This window comes from Argopecten irradians, chromosome 2, assembly GCF_041381155.1.
Source record: "Argopecten irradians isolate NY chromosome 2, Ai_NY, whole genome shotgun sequence".
Lineage (NCBI taxonomy): Eukaryota > Metazoa > Mollusca > Bivalvia > Pectinida > Pectinidae > Argopecten > Argopecten irradians.
In genome coordinates, this window is record NC_091135.1 from 8,537,369 (window position 1) to 8,557,023 (window position 19,655).

The 19,655-nt window shown below is 35.6% G+C and overlaps 2 protein-coding genes across 3 annotated transcripts; one reads left to right on the top strand and one right to left on the bottom strand.

The window, feature by feature from the left end:
• Positions 1 to 2,627: 2,627 nt before the first annotated feature.
• Positions 2,628 to 6,922, top strand: LOC138314348 (uncharacterized). Of its 2 annotated transcripts, XM_069254650.1 has the most exons (5): positions 2,669 to 2,704; positions 3,110 to 3,263; positions 5,518 to 5,650; positions 6,349 to 6,526; positions 6,793 to 6,922. In XM_069254650.1, exons 2-5 carry the CDS (start codon positions 3,210 to 3,212, stop codon positions 6,854 to 6,856), a joined length of 429 nt encoding a protein of 142 aa, XP_069110751.1. In that variant the 5' UTR covers positions 2,669 to 2,704; positions 3,110 to 3,209; the 3' UTR covers positions 6,857 to 6,922. The 2 variants fall into 2 exon arrangements, with proteins under 2 accessions (XP_069110752.1, XP_069110751.1); XM_069254651.1 differs by lacking the exon at positions 3,110 to 3,263 and having other exon boundaries at positions 2,628 to 2,704.
• A 5,175-nt stretch (positions 6,923 to 12,097) lies between these two features.
• Positions 12,098 to 18,349, bottom strand: LOC138314346 (uncharacterized). The gene is made up of 5 exons (XM_069254649.1): positions 18,122 to 18,349; positions 15,999 to 16,104; positions 14,148 to 14,254; positions 13,248 to 13,420; positions 12,098 to 12,825 (listed from the first exon to the last, which is right to left on the bottom strand). The coding sequence occupies exons 1-5, from the start codon at positions 18,237 to 18,239 to the stop codon at positions 12,550 to 12,552; spliced, it is 780 nt and encodes a 259-aa protein (XP_069110750.1). The 5' UTR covers positions 18,240 to 18,349; the 3' UTR covers positions 12,098 to 12,549.
• Positions 18,350 to 19,655: the final 1,306 nt, after the last annotated feature.

The window sequence follows — 19,655 nt, forward strand, 5'->3', positions numbered from 1 at the left end:
TATATACAATACCATTCATATATCAATTTTACGGGCACTAAACGTATAAACAAACCGTTCATCCGACTATTTACAAGTCACTGTTCTCGCGAGAACGAGAAAATAGTCATCTCAAATTTAATTTTCGTGATAGGCATAATTTAACCATTTCACAATTTGCGGATCTATTTTAGTGATCATAGGAATATTGAAATTGCGAAAATATTCAAGCAAGATTGTCGGCTATAAGGTATACAAGCATCGTCTGCCAATGTCGTCCGTTATCAAAATTTGCTAGTTTAACGATGACATGCCGTAATACCAGGATGAGTAAATAAATAACCAGCCTAACCTACTATTTCCGGTTGAATTCGACCTCTTATTATGCCTCACAAACGAAATGAGGGGCATATTGATTTTGCTTCGTTTCTTCTTAATAATAAGTTCGTGTAAGAAGCGTTGCATCTTTCAACAAGCTAACAAATTTGATAATACTTATTATAATGTGGAACAGGAATTTCTAAATAATTTTAGCTAACAATATATCTTTTATGAGTGGTCCTTAAGAGTTAAATGTACATGTTGTCCTAATTGGAACTCTTTCATAAATAAACTTTGACCATCATGTTGTTGGTAATTCGGGGGATATACGAGTCTTTTTAATTTCTTTTTTTTTCAAGGACGTGAGTAAATCCTTTATCTCCTTTATCTGGCACTTCATACGGTCTTGTGGTCTCTTCATTATTGCGAATTTATTGATTAGGGGTCAAAGAAGTAATACGGGATTTTCCAGATGACACGGGATCCAATCAAACGTAAGTCTGTTGGACACGAATTACTTCAAATGGTAAATATGGGACAAGGAAGTAATTCCAACCCTGTGGACAACAAATGTTAAAATTTTCGAGGCGATCTGCCCTTTTATCAAGACACATAAAACGAACACGGTTATAAAATAGGATACGAACAGTGATGCGGAGCAAAGTAGACAAATATAAAAAAAAGTACCTGCTGCCCCAATCGCATGATCGTGAAAGGCGAAAAAATTAGGACCTTATCTTTTATCTTCTTCCTAACTTATTTTCTTCTTCCTAACATCTCCCTTGACATCGCCTCAATTTAGGTTCAGCCTTGTGAGATAGGCTATGGGTTCTGTCCGCTGGCCGAGGCATTCTGAAGTATATATAAGTGGTACTTTCTGTTCTTGCCTATCCCCCAGCATACAGGGAGTAGGACGACTGTCAAAATGGGGGAGGAGAAATAGGTTCCCGTGTACCCCTCTGGCAATTTTTCGAAACATGGTTTTTAGGATCGGTATGATGTCTAGTTTCATTTTATGCTTGTTGCCATTGACAACTAACGTCCAATGGGGGCATATGGCGGCCATCTTGGATTTCAGGTATCAAAAATGGCCAAAATGACACATTCGCATATAGGCGCATAGATAGAGAACCAGACAACAATCAGAGGCAAATAAATACATTTTTAATATGATTGAAACATGCTGAGTACAATTAAATCCTAATAATGATGTTACATCTGCTCATATTTGGTTTATCAGTATATTTTGATTCGAGCCCTTAAAGATGCACCACCACCTACAGATCTAGAGCATAAACGATACTCATCATGTGAACAATAACTGATGTTTAATAGTGTATATATTATCAACACAAAATTAGTAGTTAACACAAAAATACATATAAAGTAACTTATTTGCATTTGGTGCATGCACAATCAATACCTCATTCCATATAAGACATGTTTGCCGTGGAATAATTTCGGGACGCAATCATTTTATATATATATATCTTATCTTGAAGTTAAATAAGAATCTCAAACTTTACAATGATTTGTAACCTTTGTAACTGGAGAAAAATACTAATTCGGCTGCTCCTGATTTCGATTGAGAACAAATACCATTTGTCAGCGGTGGATCATCTTATTGTCGTGTCGGTCTAACCGTTGATAAAATAAATAATGATGTGCCGTTTTTTTTCACACATTCTGGAAGTAATCCATTAACAGCCGATAAATCTGTATTGAATTAAAAGTACTTTAGACGGCATTGATAATTAAGAAGTTGATTGATAAAGATACAAACAGAGGCAAACTTACCGCGAGGCGGGCCTCACGGCAGCCATTACGTTGTTCTCTAGGTACGTTCATCCCCTACCGTGAATCATGCTATCGATGACGCGAAAAGTTATCCAGTCTATCCCGGCTGAAACACGGACAACTTCATTCCACAACAATTGCACTTCTTTGAAGAAAAGTTTGTTGTAAAAACTACAGGTAGTATACCCTGCAGTTCTATGAATACGGTAACACCCGATGAGTTTAGGATGGATCTATCGCACGTGGGTCACATATATCCACGATATAAGCCGGGCCCACCAACCAGTCAACTCGCGTCTAGCATTGTATTGTAACCCAGTATGCAAAAGGTATTGCGCAAGTTGCGCGGCGAGTACATCACTTTCATCGTAAACGGTTAGACCGACACGACAGTAAAGGTATAATATAATAAAGTATGAGTTTGGATTATTTGAATATGTTTGTCTGTTGGAAAGATAAGGAAAAAATGCACATTTCTTTTACTTTTTATTAGCTGAATTTTGACAGCTGTTGTCTGTCATGCGTGTGAACGTAGATTTGCCTCTATATAAGCAGTGCATATCACTGTCGCGTCCTAGGCGTCTGCAAGCAGTAACTTTGGTAGAAGGTAAGCTAAGGATTAAGAACATTTTAGTATACTTTTCTATCAACAGTTTTGTTTATCAAGACATATGTTTCGGGATTAGGTTTCCGCATGTATTTAAATTAATACATTTTCTTATTATCGTTTGTCTCATAAGATTTTTTAAGAATTTGAAATGAAGCAATAGCGATATTCGTATTATTTATAATGTACGGTGTAACTTCCCGAGGCCGAACCTTCTCAAAACCGATCACCCCTAGAAACCGAACATTGATGTCATGTACGGAATGAATTCCTCTTCGACCATGCAGGTAGGGCGTTAGAATTGTATCTGCTGCCCCTATTGCATGATCGTAAAAGGCGACTAAATTTAGGATCTTATCTTTTCTTCCTAACTGACTTTATCTTTCCTAATGCCTCCCTTGGCAGCCTCACTTTTGGCCTTGGGTTGAGCGTTCGCCCCTGTGAGGAAGGCTCTGGGTTCTGTCCCCTGGCCGAGACACACCAAAGTCTATAAAATTGGTAGTTTATGCTCCTGTTTAGCGCTCAGCAAACAGGGAGTGGGACGACTGGTTCGCCCGTTGTGAGTATAATGTGACCGGGTGGAGTGTGTTGCTTGGTGTCTTCGGCGGCATGCTTCAGTGATATAGCACTATAAAAAGGGCAACAGTTCCACTATACAAGAAGACACAACATAAATATACCGCAGTCTCCCAAAACACGCACCTTGCACAACATACACGCAACACACCGCATGCATGGGAGGCCGTCCTTACATGACCATAGCTGTTAATAGGACGTTAATTAATCAAACGAACAAACAAACAAACATAATTCCTCTTTATTAATAGTAAGTAAAACTTCCCATACCGATCCCTCTCATTTCCGAATACCAGACCGATTTTGAGATGGGAGTAGTCAAATGTAACTAAAATACACTTCTGAAAACTGGTCTTACCTGAGCGACACCGATAGTTTGTATTGAGTTCTGACCAACCGACCGTGGAATACACACGTATCTGTATCCAAAGTTGGCGTATCCCATGTATGTATGCATCACCGTAAATTCCTCCGGCATTGAAGCACCCGCCTATATGACGGTACAACGAAGTCAGATACTCTCCACAAGGGATTACTGGGTTTAGTGTCTATGGCATCCAACTACCAACTCTACCAACACAAACTAACTACAATTTATATGTAAACAAGCACACATAAGATAGAGACAATTAATTGAAATTAAAATCAAAACGGAAACCGTGACATGAGACCGTATACATGTGGCGAGATGAGACTTTGCTAATGTTAACGCTAATGCTAAGCAAAGTATTTTAACTCACGATTTCCCATTTTATTTCATTTTCAACATGTGTCTTTATTTGTTCTACAGATCAAAAGCAAGTTCACTCTACACACCATCATGACGTTCGCACTTTTCCTCGTTATTGCATTGCCTTTGGTAATGGCAACACCCCACAAGACGGCTTTAGATCTCTTAAAGGGACAATTCACTCAGGCTAATTCTTTTACATAACCAAGAAGCAAAATATGGCATAAATGTATTGTTCTACATTTCTTATGAAACATATAATATAAAATATTGACAAATTCCACGTTATTGTTTATTATTTTAATGAATATCGTTGAAATATCAAATCGTTGATCAATACGATTAAGCAGGTACAATATGGACGCTGTACCCTTACCCGAGCAAAAGTCACTCACGTTTAACAAATAAACTACATAACCACTGAGAAGGTGATAAAATATTTTTTAGGCAAGACAATTCACCTAATAAGGTAAACACACTACTGTCAGTGCGATTTGAGCAGTTCTAGACAAAAGTTACATTGCTCTACGAGCAAGGGACAGGGTTCGGCATACAAGAAGTTCGACCACAATGTGTAATGGCGGACAGCGAGCATCTACATGTACACACATGTCACAACCATAGGCTTTTCAGGCATATCACAGTAAAACCGACTGATCTAATTTCCATTAGAAATGGTTTTTTCCGATATATGTATACATTTTTATGTTCTCTTAGACTGAATTGTCCCTTTAATGCATTTATGTTGATGATTTTATATAATTCACTTCCGAAAAGAAATGTGTTATTTTGCAACGATTAACGTAATTGCAATATTGTTGTCATATAGGCAGATTTATTTCCTCATCTTGCAAATTACCAGGAGCGTTGCAAAAATACATTTTAAGTATCTTTTTTGAAATGACACACTTGGAGTTGGAGATTCAAACGTCATATTTCGATGATGGATATACTAAGAAATGTCATCATGTCATGTCATGTCATCCAACATAGTTGAATCTGATATACAAGGCACAGTTTTATACCATGTTCTAAAATAAATAAACGTTATAGATATAAAATTTAGTACTAGTATAAAAAGGTGAGGAAGGCTCTGAGTTCTTTCCCCTGGCCGAGACATACCAAAGTCAATAAAAGAGGTAGTTTCTGCTCCTGCTTTGCGCTCAGCATACAGGGAGTGGGACGACTGGTTTGCTCGTTGTCAGTATATTTGACCGGGTGGGGTGTGTTGCTTGGTGTCTTGGGCGGCATGCTTCAGTGATATAGCACTATAAAAAGGGCAACAGTTCCACTATACAAGAAGACACAATATAAATATCTCCTAAAACACGTAACTCGCACAACATACACGCAACACATTGCATACATGGGAGGCCGCCCTAACACGACCATAACTGTTAATAGGACGTTAATTATTCAAACAAACAAACAAAGCACGGTATTTAATTCAAACTACGATTTCCCATTTTATTTTATTTGCAACATGTGTCTTCATTTTTTTGTACAGGTCAATAGCCTGTTCAGTCTACACATCATCATGAAGTTCACACTTCTCCTCGTTATTGCATTGCCTTTGGTAATGGCAGCACCCCATAAGAAGGCTTTAGATCTCAGCTCGAACCCGTTCGTGAACAGTCTTTGTAAGTAAAATGTGTTTGTATATAGTGTTAATAATTGGCATTGTGATTGTTGAAATTTCAATTGCTATCAACTGTATCATGTATTCCATAATATTTTAGATTTGAATTAATGTGTTTATACCATTAACAATAACACATAATCATACATATCTCAGGTTAAAATGAATACGTTTTTCATTTTGAAGGTTATCAAGGCATTTTTAGAATCAGCAATTGGTCAATGCAATTGTAATCGGTTCAAGCACTGAAATATATTTGGAACGCCTTGCAAGGCCTCAAAGGAACAATATAAGTCTCTCCGGTCTGTTAGATTAACATAGCTTCTAAGCCTAATTTGCCAAATTAGAATCGTTTAATACAATTTACGACGCAAGTACATTTAAGACACCAACATCAACATTGTACTTCATTTCTACCTCATTTCGTACAAAGATTGGATTTACATTTTGAATATTTGTTTAATAAGACTTTGAAGATAAAGTTTACTGGGGTAAATTGATTAATAAAGTGTGCATCGTTCGTCTGTTACCGTATTAAGGCAAAAAATCAGTCAAAATCCAACTGAACAGAAGACTATGTGTCTTTCCTCTGGAAAAAATGTCATCAGATGATTAGAACTAGTAAGAGACTTATATTTTTTATCGACAATTATCAAGATTTATGTATATAGATCTTGTCATATTCATTTTCCTTTTTAGTGAACGTCTTCCATGTTGACGAGCTCAAACAGCTAGTTACAGACTTGGTTGATGATCTTGGATCTGATGCTAGGTTGGTCGAATGTCAGAAAGAGTGTGACCATTTGGTAGATACCCAGTTTTCTGCTGGCACTGTCAACACTCTGTCCCACACTGCTTGTCCCCTGGCTTGCCATTCGTAAGTATCCACGTGTAAAATAAAATTATAAATATAGCCTTCCTTACCTACACATCTTTTATCTTACTATCAATTAGAAAACTGTTCAATGTTATTTGATAAACAATGGAGATCAATCTATTTTATTAGACGCAAAACTTTACAATCCGCAAAATTTCTATCTCAAGGATATTGCGAAAATTAAATAGTTTAATAAGAATGATAGTGTCTGTATTAGTGAAATTTAGACTTTTATTTCTCTGAATGGCGTTTCCGTATATTTGTAGGCTGCAGGAGTTGGCGCACTTTTTCCATGTCCAAACTACAACAACTACCGCACCAGCAGTGTAAATGGACTCGATAGTATTTGTGTAGAAAAGCAATTATCGAAATAAAACGAAATAGCCACATGAAAAACATCATTATTGTCTTTCTTTGCGACGTCTTACATATATTTAATCAATTCAATGAATTCCCTTATTGTAATGTGAAACCGAAATTTCCAATTATTTTAGCCTTTATATATCTTTTATGAATGGGCCTTAAGAGTTATATGTTTGTCCTAATTGGAAATTTCTCTTTTTTTCAAGGACTTTAGTATATGCTTTATCTGGCACTATATACGGTCTTGTGGCCTCTTCATTATTGCGAATTCATTGTTTAGACATATTGACATCTGTGACCATAAATGGAAGTACATTTTTGTTATTTACCGTAGGTGAACCTACTCTTTCTACGTATTTTTGCCGATGGTTTTCAATCAAAACAAACCTTGTGAGTGATGGTCATCTTCATAGGTCACAGTTACTAAAGATAGATTTATTTTGGGAAATATTCGTTTCCAGAGGATAACTTCAATCAGTTGCAGGACGTTCATAAATCGTAAAAGAACATCTTTACTCTGAAATATAACGAAATCACCACCTGCAGCAATGTGGTCAAAACCAGAGGGACTGTGGTCATGCCGAGAGGCAAGACCCGATATTGGAATATTTTGCATTTGCAAATGTAACATAGATGCTTCCTCGTCGACCTATTGATGGGAATATGAAAATGATATTCAGATCAACTTCAGCTGTCCAAATACACCACACGAGGGATGTAATTATGTCCAGTAGGGTCTTTATCATGAACTAAAGATATGTCATATCCATGTTGAAAGCACTCAGGTTCATGATATAACGACAATGTCCGTTGTTCATTCAGATCATAAATATTCTGGAGTGGAAACTGAGCTTATATTCTGTGGTATAGAACCCAGAGCATTCCTCTCGAGGGTGAACGCTTAACTGTAGGCCAAAAGTGAGATGGTGTCGAGGGAGACATTAGGAAGAAGGAAGTCAATTTGGAAGAAGAGAAAAAATACTATCCAAAAGTAAGTCCATTTTAAGAGCAATAGGTGTAGCAGGTATACATTTAACGCCTTACCTGCAGGGCAATAATATGGTAGCTGGCGATACGCTATCCGACAATATGACAATGCTACTATGCGCCAAGCTGTTCGTTCTGCAGGTAGGGCGTTAGAATTGTACTTGCTCCCCTATTTCATAATCGAGAAAGGCGGCGTTTAGGATTTTATTTCTTCTCATCCTCCTAACTAACTTTCGTCTTCCTAACATCTCCCTTGACACTTCCTTATTTTTGGCCTTTTGTTAGCCGTTACACACCAACGTCTATATAAGTGGTACTTTCTGCTCGTGTTTGGCGCTCAGCATACAGGGAGTGCGACGACTGTCAGTATAATGTGACCGGATATTTGCTATGGATCTTTGGCAACATGCTTCAGTAATATATAAAAATGGAAAGAGTTCTACTATACAAGAAGATATATCACAAATATACCGCAGTCTCCCAAAACATGCGGTCATTACATGACCATGGCTATTTATAGGACGTCATTAAATCAAACACACAAAAGTCAATCTTTTGCATGGATTATTGTTGCACTACACTTGGCACACAGTCGTATTGTCACACTGTTGAACTGTCGTATGGCACAGTGTTATACTGCCACATGGCGGGGTCCCCAATGCGACGGTGCGAGTTGGCCAAAATAAACCACAATATAACGGGAATGGAATACGAACCAGGCCTTCAAGTTTGGTTTTAATTCGATAAACCGGGGCTTGATCTATTTAACTGTTTTAAGGATGCTAGTTGCAAATTTTGTCAAATATTGTAAGTAGATATTTTTATACGGGGATTTCAAGAAATGACCCATTTGGCAACCATTTTGAAAATGTGTCTGTATTACGCTTTGAGTTGAGTTGAGCGTTCGCCCTTGTGAGGAAGGCTCTGGGTTCTCTCCCCTGGCCAAGACACATCAAAGTCTATAAAAGTGTTAGTTTCTGCTCCTGAATTTTACCCTGCAGGTAGGGCGTTAGAATTGTACCTGCTAGAAAACTCAGCACTGTGCCAGCATTTTTAGCTGCATCCAGCTAAATAAAGCTGTAAATCTGGTAAAAAAATTAATTTGGTAATTCACATTTGTCTCTTTATTTCTAAATTTCATGGTGTTTTGAGCACTTATTTTTTGCTATGAAATATTAAAAAGTAATAAATATTTAAATGGGACAAAAAAGTAAGCACACGGAACCCCAGTTTTTCTGCCTGATTTAGAAAGAGCAACCTTTTACCTTTTGATATGCATAATATTTACAAAAGTTTAATACCAAAACTTTTTCTATAAAGGGTTTCATTTGGCAAAAATGGCTGGAAATTGTGCATTTTGTAGCTTAAAATTAAGGGGTAGGTGTAGCATATGTTGTTATTCTGTGAAAAAACCAGGAGATTTGTTAATCATCAATGGTATATTTTTAAAGCAGACGACTTGAAAATAATTTTTGCAAACATCCATACATTAATATTGAACGCCTCATTAGGAAATTACCTCTAGTCTTTGTGGTTAAAACAGCAAAATTCCCATAAAATTCAACATTTTGTTAATAAGGTATATATGAGTGACACAAGCACAAAAACGAGCACATGGATATATGTTTTTTCTTACGCGAAAATTTGACTTCTAAGAGGTGTACATCTTTAAAGGGATTTGGCTGAACGGGAAAATATGAAAGTTGATATAGGGTGAAATAACGTCCGCATGTTAGAAAGGTCAAACATATAAAACTAACCACGTGCATATCAAGGTGGCACCGTATACTGTTTGTCTTATGGTATACATACGCTGCCCTCCTACTGCACGTGTTAGAATTCGTGACGACATTGAGCATTACCACGAACCATTCGCCATTGTCCACCAATAAGAGCATAGATAAGACTTATGTTTCAAAATCTAAATGGGGCGATAAGGCCCTCTGGGTCTTTTCTTGCTTCTTACTCGCGAATATAAACGACATACAGTATATTAAATATGGTTTTAAATCAATGTAACGGAGATAACAATATAAAAGAAAAATGATAAAATTGCACGATATCACACGTATTTTTATCAAAAGTCAAAATGATTAACGATACTTTGTATTTTGTTTATTAGTATATTTTGATTCGAGCCCTTAAAAATGCTCCACCACCGACAAATCTAGAGCATAAACGATACTCATCATGTGAACAATAACTGATGTTTAATAGTGTATATACACTTATGTGTCTAATTAACATAAAAATACATATAAAGTAGCTTGTTTTGCATTTGGTGCATGCACAATCAATACATCATTCCACAGAGAACATATTTGCCGTGGACTATTTTCGGGACGCAATCAATTATAGATATATATATATATATTATCTTGAAGTTAAATAAGAATCTCAAACTTTACAATGATTTGTAACCTTTAGGACTGGAGAAAAATACTAATTCACCTGTTCCTGATTTCGATTGAGAACAAATACCATTTATCAGCGATGGAGCATCTTAAAGGTATAATATAATAAAGTATGAGTATCACACAAAAAAGTTTAGATTGTTTGAATGTGTTTGGCTGTTGAAAAGATAAGGGAAAATGCTCATTTTTTTTTTACTTTTTATTAGCTGTATTTTTGACAGCTGCTGTCTGTCATGCATGTGAACGTAGATTTGCCTCTATATAAGCAGTGCACATCATTGTCCCAACCTAGCCGTCTGCAAGCAGTAACATTGGTAGAAGGTAAGCTAAGGATTATGAACGTTTTAGTATACTTTTCTATCAACAGTTTTGTTTATCAAGACATATATTTAGGGATTGGGTTTCCGCATGTATTTAAATTAATACATTTTCTTAATATCGTTTGTCTCATAAGATTTCTTTAAGAATTTGAAATAAAGCAATAGCGTTATTCGTATAATTTTTAATGTATTTACATTGATGATTTGATATAATTTACTTCCGAAAAGGAAGTATTATTCCTTAACGATTGTTTTTTCAAAGCAAACATTTATTAACAACTGGTGTCACATAAACACTTTGAAATTCTCATCGATTACCTTCATGTTATCAAGTTTTGATATGTCTTTAATATATTATTTCGGTGACATGGTTGCTATTGATATAACTTAATATTGCAGCATTTTTGTGATGTAAAGGAACTTTTTTGCGATTTAGTTTTATTGCCAAATAACAGGAAAATAAATACGTTACAACTATATTTTTCATGGTTTCGTTTTGAAATGACACAATTAGTTGGCGAATTAAACGCCATGATACGATGTCGAATGTGTACTTACTCAAAAAGGGACAGGAAAAGGATTTATTCATCATATAAATCATAATATCATCCTAGATAGATTGAACCCTTTCATTCACATTGTTTTATGTAAATCAAGTACATCTGTAGATATGGTTTTAAAAACAAAAAGTGCGTTATAGATATAAGTTATAAGTATTTTCATTAATGATAGCTTGACTTTTATCCGTAAAAAACGCGAAACAGATGATATTGGGGGAAAAATAGTCATATCTTCACATCGAAACATGATACTGAAATTAAAAGGAAACATAAGCATAATTCGAAAAGACCGAAATGAGAATATGCAGCTGTTTTCTGTACACGCACGAATTATAATTCTAACTGCGATTCTTAATTTATTCCAATTTAATTACAACACGAATGTTTGCTTGTTAAACAGGTCAATAGCCTGTTCACTCTACACATCATCATGAAGTTCGCTCTTTTCCTCGTTATTGCATTGCCTTTGGTAATGACAGCACCCAATAAGAAGGCTTTAGATCTCAGCTCGAACCCGATCGTGAACAGTCTATGTGAGTACAATGTGTTTGTGTAAAGTATACTTCGTTTTTACTTAGTTATATATGCCGTATTTTTCATACTCACGAATCAAAAAGAGATTTTTAAAATAAATATATTATTTGCCACCAACAAGTACCATTACTTTTGCAAATTACAATACTTACAATGCATTGGTTTTAATTTTAGTACAAATAAGAGCTAAAAAATATTTTTGACAATAATGCAAAAAAATGAAATGAATTATTGTTAACATCTACAATGCAATGATATGAAAACATACGGTCCAACCATGAAGCCAAATCATTGTTTATATACATTGCCTATAGACTGTCAAGGTTGATATTACACTTATCAGTGTAACCTTTGTATTTGATGGTCGTGTGTTCAACCCTGAAATGTGCTATAGATAACCGGTTGTTCAGTATATCATATTGATAATACTTTATCATTGACACATGCTTGTTAAGGACAAACGATAATCCTAAGCCTAGCATATGTTCATTTCTAATTCGGTAATCCCTTTTTATGATACATTAACTTCAGCACCATTCATATTCACTCCATGTGATATTCTGTCAATAGCAAATGAAGTTCAGCTAAATCGGTCCTTGTAGCTTGGAGCTACTGAAAAAATATATTAATGGGTTATCAATACATTACTTGCATAGTGTACATATGTATATTGTAACCACCGCACAACTAATATTGTATATTAATCAGCCCGTAAATGTATTTACTTCGCCAAATGCATTGGAATCATACATTGCAATCATTCACACAAAAGTTACATACGTTATATTACGCCACTTCCGTCCAGAATTACTGATGTCACAAAGGCCATAATCATAAATCACTCCTCACCAAATGAAAGGTATAAGTTTTGGTGTTGACTTGAGATATTCTAGATAGGCCGGATCTGATCCATATCTCTTCATGGCTGAGCGTTGTTGTAGAGGAATACCGCTGACGTTGGTTAGGAGGTAAGTCACAAAGATAGGGGACAGTACACCCACGTGTTCCCAGCCCTTTAGGACGGTTGAGGAGGACAGGTAAAGTCCGGACCACATCATGATCTCTCCGAGGTAGTTAGGGTACTGGACCATCCGCCATAGTCCTTGGTTAATAAAAGTCTTCTACAACACAAAGGTAGGAAATGTAAGCATAGTTGTAGCCCGTCCCTTACAAATTGTTATTTCTGTTTGGTACGTTTTCACTATGTTTTTAACTGCATTTTGGATTCATTTGCATCACATCAATATTTTGAACATCAACTCCACTGCCATATATTACGGATTAGTTATGTTATTAAGCGAATAGCGAACGGATATATGTGTAAATAATTGAGAATGAAAAACGTGTCAATTAATTTCCAGCACCTGTTCATTTAGACCACAGTACATGTTCATTGCGCAAACATTGTTATATATCTGTAACAACCGAACAGTATTTGATTATTTAAGGTTCAATTTCCTCTCTTATGAATTGAAAAAGACTTAGAGATAATTGAATTAAGAATGGAATTTTTAAAATCTTCATTTTGTCTCTAATCACTTACATGATTGTCTGGGTTACTTCTAAATTGGGACTTCTGGTAGTCCGCTATGGTCTCCAGTAGGAATCCGACAGTCCACATGCCATATCCGATGTAGTCCCGGCGTGTTAAGGGTTTATCTTCCTTCTTATTATTGAGGATCAGAGTGGGCAGAAGGGTGGCAAATACCCAAACACCTAAAACCAAAACAATGAACATACAAAAAAATGTACAATAAATAATAATGTATACACCGTACGTCTTAAATCAAAGTTCTGTCCCTTGGACAAGAAAATCAAGAGAGTATCGAAGGGGTACTTTCTGCTCAGAGCTCAACATAAATGGAGTGGAACGACTGGTTTCACTGTCAATATAATGCGACAGGGTGGCATATGCTTTGTCTGTATCTCAGGCAGCATAATGCAGTGAGATAACACTATAAAAAGCGTAACAGTTCCACTATTGCAAAGGGTCACATCACTTAGCACTTCAACACATGTATATATGACGGTAACAAATATCCAAATTTTCTTTTAACACTAATCAATCCACTAATATCACCTGGAAATACACACACACATTCAATAAATCATAAATTACTAACCATTATAACTTTAACTTACGTGGAAAGGAAGTCGATATAGAGCATTTGTTTCGGATGTGTGAACCACATTGCCCAAACAATAGGTTCTTCAGGGTGGTGCTCTATGGCCATCGTTTTCCCGTAAGTAATATGCACATCAAATCATCATTTTTAAGCGCATTTTTTAAGCAACTCCATAACCAATACAAACAAGATAGCGACATAGCGACCTGGTAAAATCTTATATAAGTGTTTAATTCTACCAGAGCAGTATTACACCAAATTCAGCTCAACAAAGGTCCAAAAGTTTAACGGATGGTTATACCTATAAATCAACTTACCTTGTATGGTCCAATAGACAAAGAAGGTGCTAGGCTTATTTCTGACTTTGTTAAAACGGCGATCTTGTCCTTCCTTAAGTATCCGTGAGAACAAGAATAATCCCAACCTGCATTAAATCATTAAAGGTTTTCTTTTATTTTATATTTAAAATGAATATATGCATAATTTGTAATGCTATATAGCATTTTCAACAATATACAATATTGGTTTAAGAAAATATTGTTGATACTAAGGATTTAAATCATTTCTAGTTCTGACAAGATATATGACTGCAGGTTTTGAATACCACACTTAGAAATCAGGTATGAACGAACCGGTACTGTATACCGTTGTGATTTTTTTTCTTGTGTCGAGATCCTTTTATTTTATATATGTTTTTCTTTGCAACTTGTAGGGCAATGATTTTCTGAGGAAATGACCGTTATGTCCTGACATGTTAAAGAGTAACTGGATATTTAGCTTCATTACTTCACTCATAATTGCATTAAAATTATATTGAGAAGGGAATGCTTTCCCAGGAGATATCATATTTTTTTAAGAATACCTTTTACAATTTAGTACAAAACACAACTACATGTACGTGTCGTTGTGATTTTTTTTCTTGTGTCGAGATCCTTTTATTTTTATATGTTTTTCTTTGCAACTTGTAGGGCAGTGATTTACTGAGGAAATGACCGTTATGTCCTGACATGTTAAAGAGTAACTGGATATTTAGCTTCATTACTTCACTCATAATTGCATTTGACCATATTGAGAAGGGAATGCTTTCCCAGGAGATATCATTATATTTTTTTTAAGAATACCTTTTACAATTTAGTACAAAACACAACTACATGTACGTGTATGTATAAAGTGACATTGTCTTATATGGTAAGGGATATTTCTATGAAGTTCAAGCCTATCACCAGTACAACGTATTCGAATCATGCGTGGAAATGAATTAGCTGCTGAGACCTTGCCTTTCGAATTTTGACCTGAAGGCAGCGTTCGGATTTGCTGAAGGGAATTTATTATTCGCAAGTAATAGAGTTCTACGCCGCATGTAAAGTTCTGTACGGACGACAACGTCACTTCCACCGCAGTCACTTTTAATTTAGTGACATCTATAAGTGATGCCTTCTTGTACAGACGATATAGAATTTGAGGTGACAGGAAAAGTGACCACATTTACAATTTCATTTCAATATCATTCGAAATTGTGGGAAATATTTCAGTGATATTTCAATTGTGTGCCAGGAGCTATCACGAACCATACCTAAATCCCCATGTGGCCGCTAGCCACGACACGATACGCTGTCGTTTGTAGTAGGTTTTGTTCCATTTCAGAGAGAGCAGAGCGAGATACAGTATAGTACCAGAACCTATCGGAGCCTCTACCAAGAACGCTGCACAGAAACAGAAGGAAAACATACTTATTTCCTTAAGCTTTACAATATATCAGCAGAATTAAAGTACCCGAGTCCGCTTAGGTTGGCCCTGAAATAATAAATCATACGAGTGCAAGCTTCATTATTCAGGTTTCCGCTCTGAGATATTGGTTATGAAATTAAAAATCGAGTTCATTTTTGTTGTTATGGATTTCACTTTAAACCGAATTCACCGATATGGCGTTCTGAATCTATAAAAGGAAGAAAATTTGAGATTATGTTTCCGATAAATCTTTACACAAACTTATTTGAAGAATGTATACTAAATAGCTCAAAATTTTACAGCAATTGCTTGCAGTATCTCTACAGTGACTCTTTAACCCACAAACAATATTTGGAAACGGAAACCTGAAAAGATAACCTAGTGTGGTATTAGTTTAAGTTGGTTAGAAATCGTGATGTCCAAAATTGACCAGTACACACCTGGCTGACCAGGTCATGACCATGCCCGTGTTGATCTTCTGTCGGGGGTAATAGGTGTTGTTCCATCGCAAACTCTGTAGTGCCAGGTAGAAAAATGTGCTTGATCCTGTAAATAATCACATTTTTTGTAATAAACACTTAAGTGATACGTGCTGGTAAAGGTTGTGGCATAGCATAAAAACGTCCTTAAAAATGCTCCATCGAATTGTTTCTAAATAAAAAAGGGCAGACGACGACAAATTATCATTTTTCTTCAGTTATTAAAGTTACTTGCATCATTGAAAAGTTTGAGCTTCAAATTTTCTTTCAAATAAAAAATATTTAAAATAATTAATTGCATTCATCCCGAAAACAATTCGTTGCACTGACTATGTTCTATATGGAATGAAGTACTGATTGCGCATTTACCAACAGTAAAATAAATTATTTTCCATGTATATTATTTGTTGTGTTATTTAGACACATATTTACACAATTAAACACCAATTATTGTTTAAATGATGAGTATCATTTATGCTCTGTCGGCAGTGGAGCATTATTAAATGATATTAGTTTTTAATATGACATTAACCCTAATCAACCCTATCAAATAACAGGATATTCTAAAAGATATTACAAACTATATTCGCGAAAAGTCTTCATCGGAATATTTCGGACTTTACCCTATGAGCTTGATGTTGTGACGACGTAAAATACGAAACGTAAACCAATCTAATCACATTGTCATTAAATGAGTAGCACAGTTGTAAAGTTTGACATTTTTCAATCAACTCCTGACATCCTCTGTACTCCTGGGGTTATTTTCACAGTACTGTGAATACTACGACAAGTGATGGTAACCCTTGGAATATCGAGGATGAACCTCAGCAGACTCGTAATTAAATTTGCACCTGATCTTTTCTTTAACCACGGTATATAATCAATAAAAATATATTATATGTACAACGTTGAGAAACGTGTGCTGTTAGATACGAGGCACTGGCGTAGGACGATGAAACGTAATGGGGGGTGGGTGGGCAAAGGTCCTGAATATTAAATATTTCGTAACACCCCCCTCCCTCGCGCGCCCGCACCTACAGGGGTTAATTGAGAAAAAAAATCATATATTAATTATTATATATAATCCTTGTATACATCTATTAGACAGTGGCGTTGAAAACAGGGAAATTAATGAATACGCAAATTAGTGTGCGAGTTAGGGGGTCCTGGGTATCCCCTGGAAAAAAATTCGATTAAGAATGACTTGGGTGATTTGATGATTTTGCGAGCGCTAAAGGCGCGAGATTTCGGTGTTTGGGGGGTCTCCCGGGAAAAATTGTACGATTTAAAATGGCAGAGATGAAAATAATAATGAATTGATTGTCTTGCTAAGACATATGAACAAATTAATCTTTTAAGAAGATTTTTTTTTTTTGAAAAAGTATAATCCCTTGATGGACATTTTTAGCCTAGTTCGTGTGCATTGAATTTTCATTATTAAAAGTTTGAACATTACGTGCTTGAACGTTTTAGGAAACGCGCCGCGCAGAGGAAAATTTTCTGAATTGAAGTACAAAAATGTGCAAAAGGACGCTTTTTTCTTACAAATGTGCACTTTAAGAACATTTTACTCGGCGAAAATTGGGGGGGGGGCAAAAAGACAGGTTCCATTACTAAATAGAATACATGGGGACACAATATTGATAAAGTCTCATAGTATAGTCTCTATATGAAAAATAGAGACTATACATGGCCCTGTGGTACAACATTGGCAACATTTGGACAGAGATTCGCAAAACCGCTATCTAAAAATGTATGTCGCATACCATTAGTGCGTTTGCACTAAAGAAAATAAAATGTTTTTTTTTTGTTACTTGTACTTGTAGGTTATATGTAAGAGTTATCGTACTTTCGTCATAGCCAGATTCTGTACCAGTATGCTAACTTCCAGCATTCCGGTAGATATATAGACTGTAAGATATTTCGATATTATTGTAAATAAAGCAGCCTGCAATTGCAATATAATTCATGAAAATTCTATAAATAGTCTATGTAACTTATATCAAGATATCCTTCTTGCAATAAGTGTACTGTAAATATCTTGGACGCTAATTATAAGCATTTACCATATATTGTGCACTGACCTGCTAGATCGTAGAATTTTTCCGTTTGTAGCGCTGCGGCCACCGCCCAGCACGCCCATTGAATGCCAAAGTCTACCGCCGCAGCTTTCGCTAGAGAATTCCCCATGTCGAATAGCATAACAGCCTTAACTGGGAGATAATGACGAGTGGTCAAAGGTTATGTTTACCGGTCTTGTTTGTGCTCAGTTTCGTGTGTTGTATAACATGTAAACTTCCGGTTTACTATATCTGGCTAAATATATTAGAGTTATCTCTCTTGGCACATTAAAGAAAGATCTGATAAAAAATCTCGCGTACGAACCTTTGACTTGACTAAAACAAGTGAAACAATATTAATGTAATCTAGGCCTACCATAATATCTGTTTCTTCTAATCGGCATTGATGAAGTTTTTAATCAAACACTGTATATTACATGTCTACAATGTAGAATTTAAGCACGCGCACTGATTCGACTAATCTTATTTTTGAGTCAAATATATTTGTGAAAGAAGAGCATATTTGAAACATTTTGACAGCTCTTAATTTAAACACACTGTGTTTTTTCTATTAATTTGGCAGATAGACGAAGCAGGTTTTTTTCTTCAAATTTGTGATAATCGTTATGTTAATTTAAGAGTCTTTAAAACTGGGCGTATTAAAATATAAAATACAAAGAGTAAAATTAAATGGCTCTTTTTTAAGAGACAGTCGATGCTCCATTCTGAAATATTACCCAGTAATAAGATAAAATAAGATAAGATAAGATAAGATTTATTCTGGTTCAGGACAATCATGAGTCCTCTATACCAGACTCGTATAGATACATATTACATAAGTCATAAATGCATTTATAATCTGTACACATCATACAAAATTGTGGTATTATGATATTGTTGCTTCGTAATTGAAAAAAAGTTCCTGATTCTTCCAGTGATTATCCAACTTATTCTTAAACGAATTTACATTAATTGCTGATACTACATGTTTTGACAGTTCATTCTAAATATTTACAGTTCTTATAGCGAAATACATGTAGTTCTTTTTGACTAATGTTGTTGATCGTTTTGGGAATATTTTTTCGTATGTCCTCTAGTACTATTGCGGTCTGATGCATCTTTTCAAAGAAATATGGCATTGAAACATTCTTTATCTTAGAAATGACTTGTTATCTTATATAGTTCGATCATATCTCCCCTGATTCTCCTGAAGGCTAGCGTTGGTAAATTTAGTTTCTTCAACCTGTCTTGATAGGTCATGTTTTCCATTTCTGGGAGACATCTAGTTGCTCTTCTGATAAGTATATGTATATAAGCAACCGTAATTTTGCAGGAAGAAGAAATTATCACTTTTTATATTGACTATGTCACAGAAAGAACCCAGAACCTTCCTCACAAGGCCGAGTGCTCCACTGAAGGTCAAAATTGATTCGGTGTCAATAGAGCCGCTAGTGAGATTAAAGTCGCATAATTAGAAGCATCCTCGATACTCCAGGGGTTACTATTACTGCGTTTTCTCCACCGCTGAACTGTCTTATAGTTAAACTGCAAATTAAAG